The sequence below is a fragment of the Panicum virgatum genome, chromosome 2K (assembly GCF_016808335.1).
Source record: "Panicum virgatum strain AP13 chromosome 2K, P.virgatum_v5, whole genome shotgun sequence".
NCBI lineage: Eukaryota > Viridiplantae > Streptophyta > Magnoliopsida > Poales > Poaceae > Panicum > Panicum virgatum.
Window position 1 is genome coordinate 65,601,011 of NC_053137.1, and position 24,579 is coordinate 65,625,589.

At 45.7% G+C, this 24,579-nt stretch overlaps 4 protein-coding genes across 5 annotated transcripts; 1 reads left to right on the forward strand and 3 right to left on the reverse strand.

Moving 5' to 3' along the window:
- Nucleotides 1-228: 228 nt before the first annotated feature.
- Nucleotides 229-1,528, reverse strand: LOC120694659 (peroxidase 2-like). Its single transcript, XM_039977851.1, has one exon. It carries the CDS (start codon nt 1,444-1,446, stop codon nt 385-387), a length of 1,062 nt encoding a protein of 353 aa, XP_039833785.1. The 5' UTR covers nt 1,447-1,528; the 3' UTR covers nt 229-384.
- Nucleotides 1,529-4,405: 2,877 nt separating this feature from the next.
- On the forward strand, nt 4,406-6,288 carry LOC120694658 (peroxidase 2-like). Its single transcript, XM_039977850.1, has 2 exons — nt 4,406-5,146; nt 5,663-6,288. Exons 1-2 carry the CDS (start codon nt 4,502-4,504, stop codon nt 6,077-6,079), a joined length of 1,062 nt encoding a protein of 353 aa, XP_039833784.1. The 5' UTR covers nt 4,406-4,501; the 3' UTR covers nt 6,080-6,288.
- Nucleotides 6,289-8,226: 1,938 nt separating this feature from the next.
- On the reverse strand, nt 8,227-14,347 carry LOC120694660 (calcium/calmodulin-dependent serine/threonine-protein kinase 1-like). Its single transcript, XM_039977853.1, has 11 exons — nt 13,193-14,347; nt 11,095-11,225; nt 10,557-10,598; nt 10,362-10,470; nt 10,053-10,131; nt 9,659-9,955; nt 9,457-9,569; nt 9,225-9,332; nt 9,085-9,147; nt 8,829-8,996; nt 8,227-8,738 (listed from the first exon to the last, which is right to left on the reverse strand). Exons 1-11 carry the CDS (start codon nt 13,709-13,711, stop codon nt 8,601-8,603), a joined length of 1,767 nt encoding a protein of 588 aa, XP_039833787.1. The 5' UTR covers nt 13,712-14,347; the 3' UTR covers nt 8,227-8,600.
- A 6,136-nt stretch (nt 14,348-20,483) lies between these two features.
- Nucleotides 20,484-24,424, reverse strand: LOC120694661 (protein N-lysine methyltransferase METTL21A-like). 2 transcript variants are annotated; one of them, XR_005683590.1, is made up of 8 exons: nt 24,268-24,424; nt 24,102-24,169; nt 23,046-23,165; nt 22,896-22,969; nt 22,513-22,564; nt 22,336-22,437; nt 22,127-22,226; nt 20,484-21,115 (listed from the first exon to the last, which is right to left on the reverse strand). XR_005683590.1 is itself a non-coding variant. In XM_039977854.1 (8 exons), the coding sequence occupies exons 1-8, from the start codon at nt 24,357-24,359 to the stop codon at nt 20,995-20,997; spliced, it is 738 nt and encodes a 245-aa protein (XP_039833788.1). In that variant the 5' UTR covers nt 24,360-24,424; the 3' UTR covers nt 20,484-20,994. The 2 variants fall into 2 exon arrangements, 1 of the variants encoding a protein (XP_039833788.1); XM_039977854.1 differs by having other exon boundaries at nt 22,127-22,235.
- Nucleotides 24,425-24,579: the final 155 nt, after the last annotated feature.

The following is a 24,579-nucleotide window of genomic DNA, read 5'->3' on the forward strand; positions in this document are numbered from 1 at the left end:
CATCCTGTCTGTCAAATATTTGGTGCTTCTAGGTGGACTCAAAAATGAGATTATTTGGTGCTTTTAGGTGGACCCAAAAAATGAGATTTGTGAGGTGGGTACCAGAGCTAGTTTTGATGAGAAGTGTTTCAATTTCTATAAATTCTTATAATATAGATTTAGAGAACACACGGACAAAGCAACATAGGGATCCACCATCTCTCAATATTAAAAGAGTTTTGCCTCAATTCACTGTGAACATGCAAAAGCATGCTGCAGAATACAGATGAAAGAACACAAAGCGGACGAACGGCATTACAAAGGACCCAACAGCTCAGCTGTACGCAAGTCCAAAAAGAAGCACGAACATGTACAAATCAGAACAGCCATGCGCAGGAAATCGAACTAGTTGACAACCCGGCAGTTCCTCCTGATCTCGCCGTTGGCGCCGGTCTTCACCTCGATGCTGGCCATCTTCACCATCGCCGCCGCGAACTTGTGCTCCCACAGCCCGGGGACGAACGCGTTCTGCACCACCGCCGCCGCCGTCTGCCCCGACCTGAGGAGCGCCGCGTCCGACGTGAAGAGCACGTTCCGGCTGAGCACGTTCCTGTAGTACTGGCTGTCCAGCGTGTTGGGGGTGACGACGTCCTGCACCACGGTGGGGTCGTTGGCCGCGGTCGGGGTCGCCGGGCACTGGCGGCGCAGCGAGGCGGCCAGCGCCGGGTTCATGTCGAACGTGGACGTGTTGAGGCGGCCGTCGGCGACGAAGGATGAGCAGTGGGAGCGGCCGACGGTGTGGGCGCCCGAGAGCACGACGAGGTCGTCGGCGTCGAGCCCCTTGGCGGCGAAGCTGGCGGTGAGCACTGAGAGGTTGAACGAGGGCGGCGGGAGGAACTGGAGCGCGTCGTTGGCGCTGGACGCGCGGCCGTCGCGGCGGCCCGCGGGCATGGCGAAGTCGGCCCGGCCGCCGCTGAGGACGGCGCTGGCGTCGCGGCCGGCGAAGGCGACGATGTCGGCGCAGGAGACCTTGCCGGGGCAGGCGGCCTCGAGCGCCGCCTTGGCGGTGTCGATGACCTCGAAGCCGCGCAGGCTGGGGAAGTTGGGCGGGGACAGCTTCTCCGGCTGCGTGTTGGCTGCCGTGGGGTCGAGCAGCACGGACGCGTCGCAGCCCTGGACGAAGCAGTCGTGGAAGAGCATCCGGATGAGCCCTGCCCCGACGCCGGGGTTCTGCTCCACCGCCTTCTTGACGACGTCTCGCACGATGGCCTCGGCGTTCGGGCACGCGTCCGTGTAGAAGCCAACGGCCAGGCCGGCGCCACTCGGAGTCGGGGCCGGCGGCGTCGGGCTGGGGCTGGGGTAGCCGCCTCCCGAGCCTGCAGGGTAGCCGTAGCCCTCAGCTTGGCAGCACGTCACCGAGCACACCACCGCAAGCATGGCCGTCGTCAGAGCGGCAAGCCTGGCCATCGTCTCTCAAATGAGATCTGATGATCAGATCGATCGAAGCAGCAAACTAGTCCTGCTTGCGAACAGTGCAGAGCAGGGCAGTGCAGTGACGAACTGACGATGGAGATCGAGCTGCTGGTTCGCACGTGTATTTATAGTGTAGTCGTCAGATGAGCTGACAACGACGGTGGTTCGAAGAATGATTGCCGCCCGGATTGGTTGGGTTCTTGCAGGTAGCTCAGTGTCAGCAAGAGTTTGAATGGGAGACACAATGACACACAGCTCATCAGTTGACTTGTGACGCAACTTGAATAGGAGCAATCGATAAATTTAACTAAACGAGTAGCCACGCGTCTCATTGGCCTGAAAATCAGACGGGAATGTTAGTTACGATGCTGCGTTATCGAGTGGATAAAGGTTTGTTTGTTGATGTGGTTAGTTGAAGAGACGGGAGGGAGAGAGTATGTGTGTAACAGAGAAACTCTTTGCCCAACCGAAGGACGGAGTGAGTTTGTGATTCCTCCTTCACTGTACCACTACCCAATAATCCGGCACATGTGGGTCGGCAACAGTAAGAAAAATTACCAACAAACGGTTCGTCGATAAAGAGTAAAGTACACCAGCAGTGCTCAAACTTGTCACGTTGTGTTATCCAGGTAATTGGTCCTCAAACTTATCACGTTTTGTCATCCCGGTCACTGAACTCGTAAATTGTATATTTGGCTTCCTAAACTTAGCTTTTGGTGTCATCCGGTCCCTAAATAAAAAAATACATATTTGACCCTCTAATTTAACTTTGGATGTATATAATCTAGGAGAAAACAAGTTGAATTTATTACTAGGAGAAAACTTTCATAAAAAATACTTTCACACAAATTATTCGTCCAACTATCACCATGTTGGCCACGTCAACCCATTGTGATTGTGTGAAAGTGTCCATCACCACCGCCATTTACTGGCAAGTGTGAAAGCAATTAGCAATACTTTGTAGAGATGACGAGGTTAGGTAAAACTCTCACCTATACACACAACGGGAGGGAGACATTGTAAAGAAGGAGCTCGGAGACTCTGCTACGAACAACAGCGAGAGGACTATGATGGCATATGTTCTAAAACCTATTTAAGAAATTTAAATGTGCAATTTACATGTCCGGGGACTATGATGATAGCCGTGGAACTAACTTTAGGAAACCAAATATGCAATTTCAGCCACTGGTGGTGTCTGGCACGGCGGCGCCGTTACGTTGCCGGTGGGCGGTGGCCTCTTCTTCTCCAAGCACATTCGTCCACCGCGGCTGGCATCCTCCTTCCTCGAGCATTAGCAGTTCTATTATGTTTAGGGTAAAATTCATATTTTAGTCTTCAACTATCATGTTCATCCAATTTTCGTTCTCAAACTACAAAACCAAACGCACTGCACCATTGAACTTTCAAAACCGGACAAAATACTCTCTAACCTAAACCACCCTGATTTTGATCCGATGTGTGGTAGATGATTTTGATAAATCATCCAGTGATAGAGGGGGGCCACATGTCAAACTCATCTTCTCCATATTCTCCACCATGCCGCTGATGCCTTCTGCTCCGTCATGGCATCGGCGGTAGCACATGTGTGGCGAGGAAGAGGAGCAGCTCCGGGGGCAAGGCACCATCTGCCGCCACTACACGGTGCGGGGCGAGGCAAGTGGCTTCAATCTCCAGCGCGATGGCATACCTCAAGTTTGCGCAAAATTTATAAAAATTGTTCAAATATACGAGACCAAATGAGTACACCATGATAGATTTTTATATAAATTCAATTATATCCAAGATAGTTTGACTTAGAATAAATTAAAAAATAATAAATTTTTGGATAAAGAGATAAAGAGGATTTTTAGTGGGGAAATTAAATAAGCAAGAATATAGAAGGGACGCGCGCGCACCACCAGCTCAGCAGTTGATTGGTAAGGCCAGTCTCAGTGGGAGTATCATCGACACAGTTACCAAGACTGGAAACTCGAGAACTGTGTCAGTAGAGTGTCATGGTGATGACACTCCTCTAACATTTCATGACACTCATCTCCTCATACTATTAGTACATGTTAGTAAATTTAATGTTCATGACACTCCTATAACACTTCCACTGAAATTGGCCTAACACGCTAGCAGTCTCATTGGCTTGAATCGGCCAGGAATTATGAGAATTAGTCCTCTATGTGGCGGTTAGTTGATGACTTTATGGATCACGTATATGATAATAACTCTCTCTAACCGGAGTAAGTTGCATCGGAGGTTTCTATAGCTTATTAGTATTAGCTTGCTTGTGTGCCAATAATATATCTTTGTCAGGGGCACGTTGTCTATCAGCTTGCTCGTAAATCACGGCGTGCACTGGCTCTCCTCTCCATTAATTGGTCCATTTCGTAAAGGAACCATACACCATATGTGTACGTGTATGGAAGACACCAAGAAATCATTGATGCCACACAATGCAAGCAGGAATCTGCAACTTAATTACCCCGTCCGGCCAGCTAGAGAGAGCAGTTCTCCTTTTTTTTCCTTCCTTTTTTTGAAATGGAGTGGTGCTCTGTACTGTGACTCACAAAGTCTTTGCTCAACTAATTAACCACAGGGATCGGACAAACAAACCTAGCTACGTCAACGCAACGACGACATTATCCCTAACCAACATCTTATCTTCCCCGCTGATTGATCATGTTTCAGGCCAATGATTAGCTAGCTATATAGACGCCTACTTGTTTCAAGTTTGAACTGATGATCAATTTCTTCAATTCTGCAACAAGGCACAAGTCAACTGATCGGCATCGATCATTGCCGATCGCTGACATTGAGCTTAATTATATTGATAAAGAACTCACGCACTATTCTTCGAATCACAGTCGTCGTCTCTTCTCTTGGCTCAGTTCGTCCGACGAGGCGACGGCTGTAAATACACGTGCCAACCAGCAGCCTTCCACCACCAGTTCACCACATTTCCTGCTCCAGTGCACTCTCGAGCTAACAGAGCTCGATCCCACTGTTCGCACGCAGACAGCTAGCAGCAGGAACACGAAGTAATAACACGGCAGGAGAGACGATGGCCAGGCTTGCCGCTCTGACGACGGCGGCCATGCTTGCGGTGGTGTGCTCGGTGACATGCTGCCAAGCTGAGGGCTACGGCTACCCTGGCCCGGGAGGCGGTTACCCCAGCCCCAGCCCGACGCCGCCTGCCCCGACTCCGAGTGGCGCCGACCTGGCGGTTGGTTTCTACAGGGACGCGTGCCCGAACGCCGAGGCCATCGTGCGAGACGTCGTCAAGAAGGCGGTGGAGCAGAACCCCGGCGTCGGGGCAGGGCTCATCCGGATGCTCTTCCACGACTGCTTCGTCCAGGGCTGCGACGCGTCCGTGCTGCTCGACCCGACGGCGGCCAACACGCAGCCGGAGAAGCTGTCCCCGCCCAACTTCCCCAGCCTGCGCGGCTTCGAGGTCATCGACGCGGCCAAGGCGGCGCTCGAGGCCGCCTGCCCCGGCAAGGTCTCCCGCGCCGACATCGTCGCCTTCGCCGGCCGCGACGCCAGCGCCGTCCTCAGCGGCGGCCGGGCCGACTTCGCCATGCCCGCGGGCCGCCGCGACGGCCGCGCGTCCAGCGCCAACGACGCGCTCCAGTTCCTCCCGCCGCCCTCGTTCAACCTCTCCGAGCTCACCGCCAGCTTCGCCGCCAAGGGGCTCGACGCCGATGACCTCGTTATTGGGAATAGTCCCACATGGTGAGTTGTGGGTGGGCAAGTATGGTTTATATGGTTGAGGGCACATCCCCTAATGGGCTAGCTTTTTGGGGGGAGTGGTGGCCCAACAGACCTAAGACCCGCTGCTATGCATTCGGGCGCGTATGTCGCGGCCCGACGGCCTGGGGTGTGTGGCGGGCACGCTGTGCGTCGGCGGCCCGGTTCCAACATTTGGTATCAGAGCTCAGGTCGGCCCAGTGCATTCCCAGCGGAATCTCGGCTCCAATGCGTGAGGGGAGCTCACCATGTGTGAGGGGGAGATTATTGGGAATAGTCCCACATGGTGAGTTGTGGGTGGGCAAGTATGGTTTATATGGTTGAGGGCACATCCCTCTAATGGGCTAGCTTTTTGGGGGGAGTGGTGGCCCAACAGACCTAAGACCCGCTGCTATGCGTTCGGACGCGTATGTCGCGGCCCGACGGCCTGGGGTGTGTGGCGGGCACGCTGTGCGTCGGCGGCCCGGTTCCAACACTCGTCGTGCTCTCGGGCGCCCACACCGTCGGCCGCTCCCACTGCTCGTCCTTCGTCGGCGACGGCCGCCTCAACGCGTCCACGTCCGACATGAACCCGGCGCTGGCCGCCTCGCTGCGCCGCCAGTGCCCGGCGAACCCGACCGCGGCCAACGACCCCACCGTGGTGCAGGACACCGTGACCCCCAACACTCTGGACAGCCAGTACTACAGGAACGCGCTCAGGCGGAACGTGCTCTTCACGTCGGACGCGGCGCTCCTCAGGTCCGGGCAGACGGCGGCGGCGGTGGTGCAGAACGCGTTCGTCCCGGGGCTGTGGGAGCAGAAGTTCGCGGCGGCGATGGTGAAGATGGCCAGCATCGAGGTGAAGACCGGCGCCAATGGCGAGATCAGGAGGAACTGCCGGGTCGTCAACTAGTTCGATCGATTGATCATCAGACGATAGATGGATCATTTTGTACCCGCGTTGAGTCCTTATCGTGTCATCATCGTTTATTTCGTGCTCTCTCGCTGGTTGCATATGTACTGTATGCAAGCCTCCACTGTAAGTTTTTGAATCTTTCAACTTAGAAAACATGTTATGTTCGCCATGATTTATTAATAAAGTAGGAGTGGTTAAATGTGAAACTTTGTTAAACTATTTTTTCCATGATGTATTTGGCAGAAACATCCGAAATTTGAATTGTTGCGCGGATGGGCCTTGCGTTCGGCACTTCCTCAATGAAGCCCAAACTCTGCACTCTACGTTTGGGCCATATTGGGTAGTTGGGCCTAGAAATGGATTTCAATTTCACCAACATATCCAGTTAAGTTCATTTCACTGCGGAAATTTTAGCCCTGGGGCACTCTGTAAACTGGGCATGATAGATCCTAACATAACTAAAAAGCAACAGATCAGACTGGAAGAGCATGGCTGCACGAAATTGCAAACTGTGCTCGTCGGTGTGTCTGTCCCAGTGTCCCTGCCCCCTTGAGTTCAACTAGCCCTTCATCCGATCAGCCTTGTCGTTGTGCAGAGAGAGGACCATCATTAAATAAGATAATAAGTACAAATAAAAATTGGAATCTGGGGATGTAGTTCAGATGGTAGAGCGCTCGCTTAGCACGGGGATCGATACCCTGCATCTCCACTAGTTTCCTGTTTTTTTGGGTTTTGCTTTTCGCAGCTTCAGCTTTCCCGGCTCAACTGTCTGCAGATACATCTTTCGAGGTGCTCGAGATATAGACTGTTCAATCTCCTCAGTAAAAAAGATGTTATAAAAACATTTGGAACTCTTTTTCCCCCCTCCTTTCTCAACTTCTGATCTTGCTCTCAACCTTGTGACAGTCCGTGTCTTTTGAGACATTTGCATCGAAAACTGCAGTGTTCAAGTTTAACATCTTAAAAACAGCACGAAAGCCTCCATCATTCGGCATGATTCGAGCTTTCAGTCTGTCTATCAAGCCTTCCAAGAAAGAAATACTTTGCAGCGCTCACCTTTTTTTTTTTGAAAAAGGTATCCAACGCACACTTTCACATACGACGCTGGACGCCTGGACTCAAGCGAGTTTCGGTGTCTTTTGAGGCACAGCCCGTCAGCCCCTGTCGTCTGGCCCCTGGCTCTCTCGGCTCTCCCCTTCCCTTTTGTTCACATCGCAGCGGTAAAAACCAGGCCGGTTTCTCCGGTGACCTACCGCCTCTTCTCCAAGTACACCAGCGCTGAACTGTGCCTGCGTGTTCAGGCTACAGGCTTCAGGTTCAGGGATTGCAGTACCATACAAATACATCCAGACAGGCAAGCAACCAAGAAACAAGCTCCGGCCGTGGACCACTACTCACTCCGGTCGAAGCCTTGTGTGTCGGCCGCTTCACATGCCACTTCATGCCAAGATGTTTGAGCCGATTTACCCGGCTACAGACGACCGTAGGAAAAAAAAAGAAACTGTTACACCTCTAAACTCAATCAGTCATGCATCCAAAGTTCCAAACAGTAAAAAAAAAGAGGTTAAGACGGGGCAGGCTCTAGAGCTGTGAAGCTGGCCGCCTGGCTCTCCAGACCCTCTGGTAGTGGCTGTCGGTGGGCCTCCACGCCCCTGGTCGGACTCGGCGTCGAGGTTCACCGGACTTGCTCCGCGTACGGCCGTCAAGGACCACGCTGCCGTACCAAACCGTGCCACAGCAAGACCACAGCCCTGCCCCTGCGGTACGGCCATGAACCCGAGAGAGCAAATAGCGAGGCATTCAGTATGGCCCTGTTTAGTTCTTAAAAAAATTCCTACAGTATCCGTCACATTAATTTTTTGAATACATACATAAAATATTAAATATAATTAAAAAAAATAACTAATTACATAGTCTAACTGATTACCACGAGATAAATTTTTTAAGTCCAATTAGTATATAATTAAATATTATTTGTCAAGTAACAACAAAGTATACTACAGTACTAAAATCCAAACTTTTCACCAACTACATTGCGATTTGCAAAGACTGCAGTACCAAGACTGCAGTACCAACTGGATTCTGAAACCTGAATGCAAGGTGAGGCAGCATGTCTTTGATAGTTCAGACAATGGAGGGCTACAGACAGGTAGAATTGCAGTCATTTGCATTGGCAAACAGCAGTCACAAATCTTTCGGTCCTTCTTCCATCATATTCATTAATTTCTCCTATCCTCATCTGTACACTCGTCTACACAGCTTCAGTACAACATCATCAATACACGTGGCAAGGGGGAGGAGGAATACACGTATTAGGCACCAGCATCAGCTTTGTCTACCTCGTACACAAGACTATCAAGCATTTCCGCTCGTGTTGTTCCGGCTTCAGGCCATATCCTCCAGCCACACCTTCAACAGAGCACATACGCACACACGCGCGCGCACACACACACACCAGCCAGAGATTGGCTTAGCCATCGGTCATCTCCTTGGTTGATGGATGCAGGGACGGTGTACACTAGGCTTTTGGGATCGAGCGCGACGAAACTCCATGCAGAAGTTTTATGAATCCCAGGAAGCTCAGCTTCCCATCAGCGTGTCTGATCCAGTCTTGGAGGACAACGTGAAGTGGCACTGATGGGCCAAGGCCAAGTTCCTGGCAAACAAAAGATATCAGATGAGCAAGTTCAGTAACCAACTAATCTCGTGCATGAACGCACAGTTGATTCGACAGATGAAACCATACCGACGCAAGTTCTTCAATCACAATAGGCCGGTTGCCTTCCTTATCAAACAGTTCGTATGCACGCCTAGCGTGCTGTTCCCAGGTCTCCAAGGCTTCCATCTGGTAAACACTGATGGCAGAAGCAGCAAACTCTTCGAAATCCAACTTTCTGTACTGAAGAGTGCACAACTGGTGCCATGACAACCGCAGGTAAGTGCTCTATATGACTATATCACACAACCCTATTACAATGGTAGACAGTGTGTAGGTGGCTTACTGTGTTAACAAAATCGACAACCCTAGAGTCCTTCATTGCATCTGTGGAGTTCTTCACCAAGGCCTGCATGTACCACTTGCCTTTCAGCAATTGCAGGGTAAAAAAAGTGTATTGAAGTGGGAAGAGAAAAAATTACTAACCGATTTCAAATTTTGCAACGAGATATAACCATTCTTGTTTGGACCCAACAATTCAAACTGCTCTCTTACATAAAACAGTTGATTTGTAGTCAATGTCTTGGCTAGGGCCTGAAAAATGCATAGAAATACTTAGCAAAACACAAAATACTAAGCTGGGTATGCAAAGAGAACATTGACCGCCTACAGGCCATAATAAGAACCCTAAACTTCTCTATTCTGATTAAATGCATACCCTCAAAGCAGACTTCCGCAGTGAAGACGAACTTATGTAAGCTCTCATTAGCTTGTAGATTATCATATCTAAAGGAACTTTGACTTGTTGAGCGTTACGGATCCACGGATGACCTGCAGTTATCATTTATTTGAGCAAAGAGTTAAGTATCTTTGCAGCAGGACAACAGTGTGCAACAATGCAAAGCAAATCTGGCACTTACTGAGAGCTTGTGCGGCTGTCATTCTCTTGCGGTAATCCTTATTAAGAAGCCTTTTTACAAAGTCTTTAGCTTCGGCTGTGAGAGTGGGCCATGGGGCCTCATCGAAACTTGGTTCTGCCTTCAAGACAGCTCGAAAGATTCCTGACTCCGTGCGGGCCCAGAAAGGCCGACTCCCGCAAAGCAAGATATAGGCAATCACTCCAATGCTCCACATATCTGCCTCAGTGCCATAAGATCGGTGGAGCACCTCCGGAGCAACGTAGTATGCACTTCCAACAATGTCATTAAGTCTTTCATCTGCAGAACATATAACATGGCATTATGACCTACTGTAGATTAAATCTAGACAAATAAATGAAACACATGGATCCTAATGGAGCTCAATAAGACAGACCTGGCTTCACGAAGTCAGACAAGCCAAAATCTATGACCTTCAAGGGAGAGTTTTCATCCTTTGAAGAGAAAAGGAAATTCTGAAAAAAAAAGAAAGCACAAATAAATGAGTTCACATACATGAGGGGGTAAAAAAGAATTGCATTGACTAAGCATTGTTAGTACTATTGACAAGAATAAAAAAATATGCAAGAAAAACAACAGAATAGATATGGTATCCAGTGTCAGTCTTGGTTCAGTTTCAGAGCATCTTGGCTTTGGTAACCTTCCAGGTCAACAAACATTGTATCAAAGTTTGCCAGAAACCTACCTCTGGTTTCAGATCACGATGAACAACACCTTGAAGATGGCAAAATGATACAACACTCAAAATTTGTACCATAACGACCTTTGCATCCTCTTCGGAGTACTTTCCACCTCTGCAATATAGAAAGAAAGTTCGAATCAGAAGCTAGGGTAAATCATTAGAACTGTTGAAATTATTTTAATGTGGATCTACAGGTACCTTGCTAATATTCTATCGAGCAGTTCGCCCCCTTTACATAATCTGAAACAGATAAGGAAACAACTAAGTAAGATATAGATGATCAAGAAGCGGGAGGTGCATGGTCCTTATTCTAAACAATAAACTAAAATTACTATAGACAAGCTTAGATCCTGAAAGGTGGTAACTTCGTGAAATGACTATATCTTTATCAAGATTGAGTAACAGATTAAAATTTTGAGCAATCATAAGTAAAGTGGTTCTGTAAGGAATAGTTCTTGGGTTAATTAATGAATGCTTGCAGATAGAAACTCATATCAAACGATTTGAATATAAATAATTGGGCTCTCGCGTATAATTTCATGTAATTGTCATCAAAGGGACAAATAGCTGGATCATGGCCAACATTCCATCAAGATAGCTTACATCTAAAGAACATGTGTTCTGAAGTCTGAACCTTCTAACATATACATGAAGCAGAACCTTGTCCAATGCAATAATATGCTAACGTAGAATATAAAAAGGCATTCTGTGTAATAAAAGGTGCACACAAACTTACTCCATAACTATATACACATTATCTTCATCTTCGAAAGCATCATAGAACTGCACCAAGTTATTATGGCCTGTCAGAGAACTCAATATTCTCACTTCTCTTCTCACATCTTCAATGGCAATAGCAGTCGTCATCTGATAGAAAACTTTATTAGTTGAAAACATTGATCTTAAATATGGAATCACACGATTTTCAGGAAACAGCTAACAAGTAAACGAATAATCCAAGTATCCAACAGTTCAATAACCTATGTCTAAAGTACACCCACATTTATCCTAAAAAAAAAAGTACACCCGCATTGTTAATAAACCATTTCTATATAAGTTAACCAAATACATAGTCCTCTTCCATGATAACAGCAAAATGGGTCAGCAAGAAATAGTACTTGGCATACATACGCTGATCTGAGAGAACAAATAATGGTCACTAAACGAGCTATCTAACAACCAATAATCTTCAGCCCAATATTACCACAACATCTGGACAGGCAATAAGTGTTAAATTATAGATACAAAGAAATGGAATGCCTCTTGCTGGCATCAATGCCTGAAAGGCACAAATAGCACAAAAAAAAACTCAAAGTACCATTTCAATGGAATGAACCTATTAAAACTGCATTCAGAATTCCCTGAAGAAAAACTACTACTTCTTATTGATGTGATTTGTTTTGCTTGCTTTTTATATCAATGAATGTTGAACTCATTTTCCAGAAAGAATGAACAAAAAACTGCTGTTGCTGCCATCCTATGAGGCTATGATTGAGAGACAACACAGGGCGCGTTTAGTTCCCAAAAATTTTCACCCAAAAATTTTCACCTCCCCTTTAAACACATGTATGAAGCACTAAATGTAATTAAATAACAAAACTAATTACACAGTTTGGATGTACATGACGAGACGAATCTTTTAAGCCTAATTAGTGCATGATTAGCCATAAGTGCTACAGTAACCCACATGTGCTAATGACGCGGTCAAAGGCCTCAAAAGATTCGTCTCGTGGTTTCCAAGTGAGTTTTGAAATTAGTTTTTTAATTAGTATCCGAAAAGTCTTCCCGACATCTGGTCAAAGTGCTGATTTGACATCCAAAAATTTTTGGACGGGGAACTAAACGCGCCCACACAATAACATGGAATGTGAGTAGCTGTGGGGTGGGGCATTACAGCATTGCATATGCAACAGGACTGCCAGCTTTGCTCATAAAAGCACTGGGCTGGCCAGGGATACTGAGCCTCTACAGGGTCTTAATTGAATGATCCCTCGTATAATTGCAGGGAGGCGCATGATGAGCGAACTCTTCAACGGAATTAAAGCATCGAGCTGTGATTCAACAGCTCTGCTCCCTTTTGACCTACAGATCTATCCAAGGGGATCACATGCTTCCTCCACCTGCGGATGGAACATGAGGGAAGCCGATGCCGCCATGAGCACAACATGAAGCCAATCAATGCAGGAGGCAGTCGACATCCAGATGGTGAGATGGAGGAGCCTCCCCTTTGATGGAGCCATCACATGAATGCCGTACCGACGAGTTCATCCTGCACCCGCAATCACGAGTACCCCGGGAGCTAAAAGAAACGATAAAGATGTCTCCTTTCCATTAATTAATCAGTTACTAAACGTGTCCTCCAGATATAGCAGGCCGGTTTAATCCTTTATCTAAAAAAATGTTACTAAACGTCAACATGCAAAATTGCTGGTAGCAGACATGCAACTTGTGTAGGTTCCTAATTCGACTGCTTGGAGCAGCAGCTGGGAAAAAAAAACCGAACTAGGATCAAAGACCAGAAGCATGGGACTATGGGAGTGAAAGAATGCAGATTCCAAATGCTAGGGCTCGGTCAATACATAGAGAACTGCAAACGAATTAAAAAGACTGGATCTTGACGATAAAACTGAGCATTGCAGCATGGTGTAGACATGCTGGAATCCAACCACGCAGGAATCTGACAAAAAATTGGTCAAACATGCAGAATGCAACTGAACAGAGACAACAACAAAGAACGTGAAGTACAGAAACGTTCTTCAATCATCAAACGATGCTAACAGCTCAAGAACGGGACATGGCAATGGCAAGAAGATGAGAGGTAGTGTCTCGCGAACCTTGGCCTTGGGGATGACCTTGACGGCGACGTCCTGACCCTTGTGCTCGCCCTTCTTGGCCTTGGCGGAGCAGGTGTAGCCGAAGTGGCCGCGGCCGACCTCCTCGCCGAGGTCGTACTTGGCGAAGAAGTGCTTGGAGAAGCCAAAGCTCTTGTCTAGACCGAGCTCCGGTTCACCGCCCTCAGGGATGGACGCCTCGTTGGGCTTGACGGAGCCGTGCCGCCGGGCGAGGAGCGCGCGGATGTGCTTTGCGGGCGACGGTGGCGGGAACGGCCGTTTGAACCCTCCGCGCGCCGGCGTGGACGCGACACTCGAGTTCGCCGGCGAGCCCTTGTAGCTGGACGGCGGGAGCGGGCTCGGCAGGTAGAACGGGAATTTGGGCTGCTTGGGCGTGCCCGGCTTCGCCGCGGGCGCCGCCGCCGACGGCGAGGACGCGCCGTCGCCAGCGCCGGAGGCTACATGGGGATCCTCCGCATCGACGTCCGGGATTTGCGTCGGCTTGCCATGGCAGAGACCCATGGGTCGGCGGATCGAGAGCTGGAGGCTCTAGCCCAACGACCTCGGATTGAAGCGAAATTTCCGCGGAATTCCTCCAAGAAACGAGGCAGCGGTGGGTCAGAACGGCATCCTGATTCCAACGACCCGAGAAATCAACCAGAACCGGTCGCAAGGGACCCTCATGGTCTCCAAATTCTTGCCTTGGACTTGTAGTGAACACCCAGAACCGCCAATACCAGAAAAGCAAGGAACCTTCAGACGAAGATCTCGCCCGAAATTTGGACCCCCAAGAACAGAAAAAACAGGCCAAAATCCTCTCCTCGCAGTGGCCACGCACAGAGCCCCGGCGCGGCAAAATGCCAGGGAAAGAGGATGGACGGATGGATCAGACTATCTATCGTGCACAGAGCAAGAACATATTCCTTGATTCCTGAAGTGACCAAACAATTGGAAAAGCTGGAAGCTTTGGGCGAAAGGCTCGGATCAGCGCGGAATGGGGGCGGCACTAGAGGAAACAACTGGCGGGCGAGTGAATCCTGTGTGAATTGGGAGGTGAGAAAAAGGGGGCGGAGGAGGAGGCCTTGCGGCCTCTGCCTGCCTGCGCTTGCTTGCTTTTGAGCTCTTTTCTTTTTTTCCAATTTCTTTTGGTCGTCTCCTTTCTCTTTTCTAGCCCTGTGCAGTTGTGCTGTGCTTTGGTGAGGGGGAATGGGAGTGGTGGGGTTGGGGTGGCAGTGGCACAGGCGCACAGCACGGCACAACACACCATCCATGGTGACATGCACTTCTTTTGTTCTTGGCTTTGTTGCCATCTGCTTCGTTTGGTCATCACTCATCACCTTCTTTATTAAAAAAAAATCACTCATCACCTTATTATTGTCCGAAGCTAGCGCAAAATATACCAGAATTATTTACCTTGATTACTTTCAAAATCAATACAGAGGGTGAAATCAGTCGGCTAGGAAAATACTCCTATTTACTACTACTTCATTTCGAATACATGCCAAAACTTGCAAATGATGGTTCTGAATTCAGATCTCCTGCTGCTTGTTTCAGAAATGTACAGGGTGAGAATTTGTGGCGCTGTCTCGCTGTCGCTGTAGCCTTCTCCCCTGTTCGTCCTCTCTTCCCCCCGAAAGGCCACGAGCACAGGCTGTCCTTGTGAGCAGGGGGGCCGAGTAATGGAGGCATCAATGCCGCTTGCTGGGTACTTTCTTCGTCCCAAAATAAATATAATTTTTTGATTTTTAGAAATTATATTTGACCACGCGTCTTATTCAATTTTTTATATAAATTATAAGACAAATAAAATATTATTAAAATATTATTAGTGATGTAATAAATTATAACAAAAGTGATAATATTTATAAAAAAATTAAATAAGACGAGTGATCAAACACAATTTCTAAGAGTCAAAGAATTGCGTTTATTTAAGCCAGTACGCCCCCACACCTTTCCGTCTGGTGCTTTCATCCATCGCCTCCGGCTCCGCGAAGCAAGTTGACTTGTAGACATGGGATCTCTGGTTTGCGCTTCAGATCTGACCGGCTTCTCGCCGCCCTCCTGTCACTGTAATCTTTCGTCAGAGTTTTGACTGGCGAGGCTGCCATCTCTTTACTACTGGTTTAACAGAATGCGCTAATGAGGCAGGTAAATGGAAGATTTGTGTACATCTCTTCAGACGTCAGATGGATTAACATCGCTTCCCTCTGTGTGTTGGATATTAGATTTCAGTAATGCCTTTTGAGCTAAGGTGTTACTATTCAGTCTTCGTCAGTGCAATATTTGAGTTAAACTCATTTTCAAGTTATCAAATGATGCTTAACAAATGCAATCAGCTTTTAACTCGAATATTTGGAGGGTAAGAACCTCCTCTAATCATCTATGCTACGAAACAGTGTGCTACTGGTACCTACATTCTCTCCACCCATCTGATTGAAGCAGTGCCTCTCCTCTACATTGGGTGGATGATTGAGCAAGGCTGCTTCAGTTTTTTTTTGTTTTGAAAAGATTGGCTGCTTCAGTTTCACCTCCCAACAAAAAGAAGAAACAGGCAGGTTCAATATGGAATTGTCCAATTCCATTGTCCTCTCTGCTGCGCTGCACACTCGCATAAACAAAAAAGCTTGGAGTCAGTATTATATGTATGTTGGGACTAGGGTCACCACCTGCTTAATTTCAGGTTTGGGTCCATCCATCCAGCATCATTAATCCATGGCATTCAAACTCACGTACTGCTACTTGACAGTTTCCTTCATTTTGTTTTGCTCAACAGCATGTACTCCCACTATATATAAATTACTAGGCGTGCATCTGATCAGGCACTAGAAATCAAGGAGTTACATGGGTAACTGAAACTAGTGTTGCTAGTGCTTGTTGCCATTGCTGGCGTGGGGCACTGTGGCATTCACATTCACCAAATCCCAGATGAGCCAAACAAATAGGGCCCTCCTCCTTGTTTTAAACTAGCAATGAGAGAATATGTATATATATATAACTAACGACATTGCTTTCATCACCCACTAACTGCTCAAGCAAATTGCTCCACCAATTTGCATGCATGCACTTTTCTGGGGAATTGCCAACTGAAAAGGGCAGATTTTGGGGACAATTCAGTTGAGGAATAAAGAGAACAACCATATCAAAACGACGGGCTTACATCCATGTAGCAGCAGTGTACTAGAAGCTATGTACACACAAATTCATGAAAATTTATTCTTGTTTTGCCCTCTACATTGATCCTTGGTCCAGCTGGTCATTAAGATATGGATTGGCACTTATGGCTAATCATGCACTAATTAGGCTTAAAAGATTCGTCTCGTCATGTACATCCAAACTGTGTAATTAGTTTTGTTATTTAATTACATTTAGTACTTCATACATGTGTTTAAAGGGGAGGTGAAAATTTTTGGGTGAAAATTTTTGGGAACTAAACGGCCCCTGTGTTCACTTCCTCCAAACTTTTCAAACTTTCCATCACATCGAAATCACATCGAAACATTAAATATAGCAAATGACCTATGCATGGAGTACTAAATGTAGGTAAATAAAAAAACTAATTGTATAATTTTGATGTACGTTGCGAGACGAATCTTTTGAGCCTAGTTAGCCTATAATAGGACAATATTTACCACGAACAAACGAAAAATGCTACAGTATGCTACAGTGTCCGATGTGCCCTTTTCTACCAGATTTTCGCGGATCTAAACACACCCATAGTCTTGCTCAGATTCCCTGATAAAATAATGCTTTGCGGTTGGGTCCGATCCATGTTGTTTATGCAGGTGTAGAACTCATGATTTCGTGAGCTCTGAGGGTACTAACCTGAGTTTAATGCAGCAATCATCTCGCCCCCAAAAGAGTGAGCATACTGTATATTTCTACTCACTGAAGTTTGTTGCTACCGTTGGACCTTGAAATATATTGTTTCTGAAACTTTTTGGAAACACTGCCATGATGCTTCTCATCTCTTCAGCTTTCCTATCATCTTTCTTTGAGCAGGGCAGCGTTTGCATTGCTAGCTACCAAGGTTCTCACAACTGATGTATAGTATTTTCTACAAAGTGAAATAGTATTTTTCTACCAGGTGAAAGTACTTGCAAGAGAAGCAAACACTTGAAGAAAGTAAACACAAAAAAAGGTAGTTGGGCGAGGATATAATAAAGATACAGGAACATGGGCTAACATGGACCAGGGCTACTTTCATGCCATTGCAAGAAATCCCCTTTGCAGATGAGCCATGCGATCCTTCTGGATTACACATAAGCTCCTGCTTTGATTGCAACTATTTCAGTACCTGTCATCATCTGCGTGGCAGTGCAACCTCTGTTTTTGCTTTCATTTTTCTTTGGAGTAGAAAAACAGTGGTGAGATAGTCCAAACAGGAAGCAACCATGTCACATTACACCAGCAAAATTATCTGCTAGTGGCTCTTGCGCAAAGCAGATGGCATCCTACGAGTAGAAAGCTACGCACTTCATTTCAGTGAATCATTTTCATTGAGACCATAATGTATCAAATGTATATATTTTCCATTTTAAGAAAGTCGTTTCCAAACTAGTTGAGTTAGGCTAAATGGTAGTACTACTTAAGTATACTATTAAATATTAAAATTCAGACACTAGAGTTTGCAAATTTATCTCTTTTCAAGATATGCAAGTAGTGATTAAACTTACATGTACATGCAAAACTAATTGCAACTTGCCACCACAGTAGCTAAGTCCATTGACTAGGAGTAGCTGATGAGATTCAATTTAATATTATGTCTTATACAATTTCAGTCGATGTTGTTACGCTCCTGTACTACTGAAAACGCGTTAAACAGCTAATAACAATCTTAACACTGCAGCATCAGTACTACACTACTGCCAATCAATGGGCTAACATGTAGATTACCAGATATTAAAATCTCAGTTCAAATCTAGCAACCTGTAGCTTTCTCTACTAAAAAAAAATTCTTTCTGTTAGGTTGTAGGCTTGTAGCTGTACCAAACCAACTACGGGCATTTCATCAGAGAGCTGAGGAAGCCATGCATTAGTTGTCCATTCTGATAGACATATACGCAACTACACATATATGATATATTCTTGTACAGCAGTACAGTAGAGGACGGTACAGCTCATATCAACGCATTGGGGACCCATCAAGTGATGAAGAAGCTCTTTTCAATTCTTCCAACCAGTCCTAAACATGCTGCAACGACTCATTGACCTGTTACATTTTTTTTGCAAGCCGCCATGAATGATGGTTGAGTTGAAACAATCACCACCAAACTGCCAAGCAGAATCATAGTGAAACAACCTCATGCCATGTCAAATCCCCTTCTTGAAATCAGTGGCTTTGTTAAGCACAGCAATTAGGTCAGTTTCTGCCACAATAAACGGCAAAAATCACTTTTCAGGTACTTGCAGATTGTTTGAGCCCCACAGGCTGGCCGTGTGAGGTCACAAGTTTATCACCACTCTGGCGTTCATGTCATGCCACAATCCCTCCAAAAGCTTACAGCTGAATCATACAAATTTCCAGTCCCTCCCATCATCTTCTCCACATTATTTGTGTCTATCTCGCCAACTTTTAGATCCAGAACACTGCAAGCACGAGCAAAGACCAGTTTATCAACCTCTTTGACCAACCGGCCGGGCGGCGCCGGTAGCCTTTCTGTCGCTATGCCGGGGCCAGCTAGGATTTTGTTGATGAAAACCTCACCTGCACAAATGTATGCATTCTGGTGGCCTGGCCTGGACCAAGCTGTTAGAATAGCAGGAATGGTGCCATGTGCAGATCTGTTATTAACACTTCCTCACAAATTGAGAACTAAACAGAAAGATCTTGCCTGTGCTGATCAGATTAGTCAGTTGGTATTCGGGCATCTGAGTTTGGTACCTGTTACTAGCAGCAGCTACTGGCTATTTTGTGTATGTGCATGGATTTTCTGTGCCTGCATCCCAGACAGGAGGAGGCTGTGTGGCCGTTGGGTGAGACAACTCTCTACATGTAACATTGCATGGGCTTTGTTATCAGGCAACAACTGTACTGAAGTGTAATCCATGCTGCAGAGGAGCAAGCGACCAGGTAGGTGGATCAGTGCATAAACAACAAGCATGTTTGTTATTGAGACAAGCATGTGCTCTTGCATAATGTAATGGCATGGAATTCTCCTCTCATGTGGATTATTATGCACCCAATCATTGGGCAGCCAATCAGCCTCTCTTTATGTGTTTGTGCTGTGTTTTGACAAGGGAATCTCTGCAGCCAGTGCATAAACAATGGAACTATGGAAGAAACCCTGTGCTGCTGTGCAATGGAATGCAGTGCTGCAGAAGGCTGGTCTGGTCTTTGGCCTTGGTTGCCATGGCACCCAACTGGTGAAGATAGAGAGATGTCATGGTTGCATCCTTTTCACTTTTGCTTTTAGGCAGTACTCTTCAGTAAATTTTGCTCTTCTTTTTGTGCATCCTTTCAGGTGTTTGGATGGATGCAGCCCTCTTTCTTGGCATCCTCCTCCTTTTGACCTCAGCTCCAAGCATCGGATGCGGATGCGCTGTAAAAAGGAGAGGCTAAAAGAAACCAATCAGTCATAATGCCAATATCGTATGATCTAGAAAAACACACTTCTATATTCAGTCAATCTGGTGGATAGATCACATAAGAATGTCTAAACCATACACCAGTTATTTGTAAGCAACACGTGGTGTTGACGCGTCACTGATAGGTGGGTCCCGATGACGAGAGAATTCGTACGTCATGTGTCTGTGACACTTGGTGCTTCCGAGTTATAAACTGAAACTTGCCAAGTGGATCTTTGAATGTGTTGGTTGCAACATCGTGGTTGGAGTGTTGTTGAGCTCCAAAGCACCCATCTTTCATTTGCCACTCAGGCCCCACCGCCCCAATTTCAACTTCCCATCACGACATCAATTGTGGTCACGAGTAAAATCGCTGAAAACAATATGCAGAGACTTTGCCCAGTTGACACTGTCAATGTAGATGATCAAACTGATGTACAGTTTTTGACATTGTTCGTCATCAGGTCAGGTCCAGACCTGTTCAGATTCCAGCTGAAGCAGTGCAATGCATGCATCACTGTCAGTGCTGTGTGCAACAGACGCGCGCAACAAGATCTGATTCATACAGATCATGACCATTTTGGCAGGAGCTTCCGGCTGCGTCCGAGAAAAGCCGATAAAATTGTGGTCCTGGGCCTATGTGAGCATGTGACAAGGTTGCATCAGCGAGGCCTTGACAAGTTGTCGCACAAAACTTACAAAGAAAGCAAAGAACCAAGAACAGGCAAAAGAACAAGGCGAAAAATTGGATCCATGTTACATGCTTTGAAGGATGTGCTGAAGGTTTCTGTTCAATGAATGTTTTACATGTTACACCAAGCACGAGCTCATGGTGATTCAGAACTTTTCAGAATTCAGACCAGCACCTGAAACTCATATATGATGGCACTGCTTTCAGCAACTCTTTTGTCACAAGAAGTTTCAGAGTGTAGTCATCTCACTGATAGATAGCCTGCGAAAGGTTGTAGCACCAGCGCCCGTGAATTGACGCTCCTCATAAGAGAAAAGGATCAAGGCTGTTAAAAGCAGATAGCCACACTAAGACAGCATATGCGTTGAAGCCAATCATCTGAATGATGTTAACATGGTACTGCTTTATCTTCAGCAGAGATAAAACTGCCACATCTCCAGCTCATCATACATGTCGAATTTTGATTTTCCTGCGACAAGGAACTTCTACAGGTCTTCATGACTAATGATCACCCAAGCATTTTGAGAAAGGACAGTCGAAGGGCAGGGTGTCATTTCAAGGAAATGTCAAATATGACCCCTTCAAGATTTGAGATGGTTGTTCTTGTTCCATCCACTTCTCTAACACACATTCCATGTTTTTCAGCTTCCTTGAGTACTAGCCCATCCATGCTGGTCATCAATGAGAAAAAATAGCTTAATTAAAAGAAGGCCCAACTTTGTTTTAAAATATTATTACTGAAAAAATAGAGATAGCTCAACAGTCTCTTCCCAGCTGTTCTTGTAATGCGAGCCTTGGTAACAGTAAATTCTGAACATACCAATTTGGTTCAAAAAAAATTCTGGACATACCAAATAAAATGTGCAGACTATGCTACAAGTTATAATTATCAGTAGATGTTATCTCTAAACTACTGCAAGCCAATCTGTGCGCCTGTATGCTCAAGAATGGAACTGGATACTCATTTTCTGCGTAAGGGAAATGAAAAATCAATCGACGAATATCTCTGACAAGTGACAAGCTGACAAAAGAATGGGTGACTTACATATTGAGTATTGTTTATCTGAACTGGCAGGACTCATGCAACTCTATATGACATTCTTTTTCAGTATGCGCTAGAGCTGCAACATAGGCAGCATGCGCAACCTGCTCAATTTTTGGATCCATTATTTATGGATTCATATAATGTTTCAACTAGTTGGAGATGTTGTACTTCTCCCTTCCACCCTCTGTTGTATTCTGCGAACTACCTACCATTTTCTAATCTAACTGGTGTATGAATTACCCATGAGTACCCTCATTTCAGCTGCCTTTTCTGAAGTGGTTCAAAACGCTATGGCGTAATTGCATTCTGTTAAGTCATACATGTATAGATAAGAATAACCAGAAAATTGGCAAATCAAACGTACATGAATTTGACTCAAATGTTCCTATTCTTCATGCACTAAGCAAATAGAAGTCAAATTAGACGTTACAAAATAATCAACTAAGAGGTCAGTTATGATTTGGGTTACAGTTGGGTAACTGGGACAATTCCAAATGCACTTTTATAACATGGAAAATCATGATGGACAGCATTTGACAATCAACAACAACAACATAGCATTTGACAATAATTTGAAAAAACAAAAACACTATCTACTGAATACACATGGGAGGAAGACTATTGAGAAAATACGTACACTTTAGCTCGTGATACATAAGCCAATATGAATCTGCAGTTACCGGTTTGAGTACGAATAATCCTCTCTACACTATCAAAGAGGCAGGAAATGCTAGATTGTTGGAAGCTTTCTGCGAGTCAAGGTCCACAAGATGCCAGAACTGAAATTTGAAATATTACAAATGAATAAAAGAAAAGGACGATTAGGTATGAAATTTTCAAGGATATAAATATCAGCTCCAAGAACAACATCAAATCCACCAGGATGTTTTTCAATAATACTGCTTATGTGATCAGAGTTCCCCCACTCTAGCTTCTCAGCTGTCAACACTGCAATAAAAGTACTATTTTTTATCTTATTTTGAATTCCACTTTGTGTGAATGTTTAATTTAAGGAGTGCTAACCTGCATGTGCATTTTCAGAATATGACTGCAACTCTATATTTTTCTTTATAATCTGCAAAGTCATTCTTCAGCATAAATATATATGACACTTGAATTGAATTGTAAAGAATGATGCAAGTATAAAATGATGAATGCATCATTTTTGGTCTACTGGACTTATAAAATTTAGACATAAGCTACACTGGACATTTGTTGATACGGGATGCGGTAACTGTTGCCATACAGGTGGGAAACTGTTCCTGCCTGTCTATTGTAACCTGTATGCATTTACCTACAAATACAGAGTTGCTAAAGTAAAGCAAATATCCAATGGTATTTTATTCTATAATTTCTCTTTGAAACTGAGGGATCAGTAAATGAATTTCTGAAAGTTTGAACCTTGCCTCAAGAACTTCATCATTGTGGTCAGTCAAGACAACCCTTTTGCAGAAACGGCTGCACAATATGCCAGTGATGCCTACAGACAAGTCACAACATAAATCAGCTTTAATACGATCACAAATTGAAGGGGACATGGCAGGGAATTCTCTCACCAATCCCAGATCCTAACTCAATAACTGAACATCCCTTTACATTTTCAGGGTGTTCAGATAGATAGTTGTTCATCAGGACTGCGCCTGGCCACACTAACTGTCCAGTAAGATCATAATCAGCTGCACCAATTATTAGAATGTCTGTAAGTAGAGCTGACATGGCAAGGAATCAACAATAAATGACATTATGTACTGCGAAGAACCCACCAACATAACTAATGTGCTGTTTTTTTAATGGAACTCCGGCATAGCATGCCAAGATTTATCTTTAAGTTGACTATTATCTATAAAAGAAGGCATGTTGGGATCGAACAAGACATAAAAGTGACATAGTGACAGGAACTCAGAATTGTATCCTCCATTTGTTTGATCATGAGGAATGTGAGCCTTTTGGTGTCCTCATGTCACGTACTAGAATGCCAGGAAGGATTCTCATATAAGGTAGGCAAACGTGGTGGTCACATGATTGTGCAATGAACACCCAACGTTGCTTCTACGAAAGCCAAAATAAGAAAATGGACAGAACACCTGTCACAACAATATCTTCAAGCTGAACATGTTCAACCATTTACCCTGAATTTCACTGCATAACTGAGCAAGGTTTTTTTCATATAACTGTTATTATGGAACTAATTTGTGATACATTAACTAAAACAAACTACTAGTAGGCATAGACACATGCGCATGCGCATGCTACAGACTCCAGTAACAACTGATTATGCTAATGAAATAACAAGCACTGCACAAGCACGGCAGGATCAAGGAGAACAGTAACTTTGCAGAAGTCGATACTGAACAGTAAGCATGGTGATCCAGTAAATAACTAACAGCCACTCATGCACGGCGCCCTTATTTCTATTTCTAGCTCCACAAGTCCAGGCCAAAGTAGATTTTCCTACCCTAGATGATCTAATAATTAACTAAAGACATCCAATGAGCAAGATATTAAAGTATCAATTGACCAGCGATTGCGAAACAACTTCACCACTCATTTTCCAGAACACAAATCCGTTACTTAGCAAGAAAAGAAGTGTAGGACGGGCAAGAAGCACTAACTGGATGCGGCCCGGAGGCAGAGCAGGCGCAACTCATGTGAACCGAAAGTGAAGGTCGTCATCTCGTAGCTTCCCGCATCGACGAACCCAGCAAACGAAATCAATCCTCAGTTCGCAACCACGCCAACGCACAGAACTAACCACCAGGCAACGAAAGACGCGCGTACCTGCGGTCGACGAAGAAGGACGGATCCAGGCAGACTATATCGTCCTCCTCTTCCTCCTCGTCCCGCTTCCTCGGGCTCCCGGAGTCCGCCATAGCTTACCGCACCTCTCGCCGGCGGCGGCTGCATCTGGAGTGGCAGGAGAGGTCGCCGCGGCGTCCAAACCTTAACCCACTTGCTGTGAGCAAATGGGCCGGCCGTTTTTTCAATGGGCTTTCAACACATACCAAATTTCCCGTAATGGGCCGAGAAATTCTCGATAGAGAACTAGGTGGGCCATGATACATGTGGGCCCATTTACTTTCTTTCAGGCCC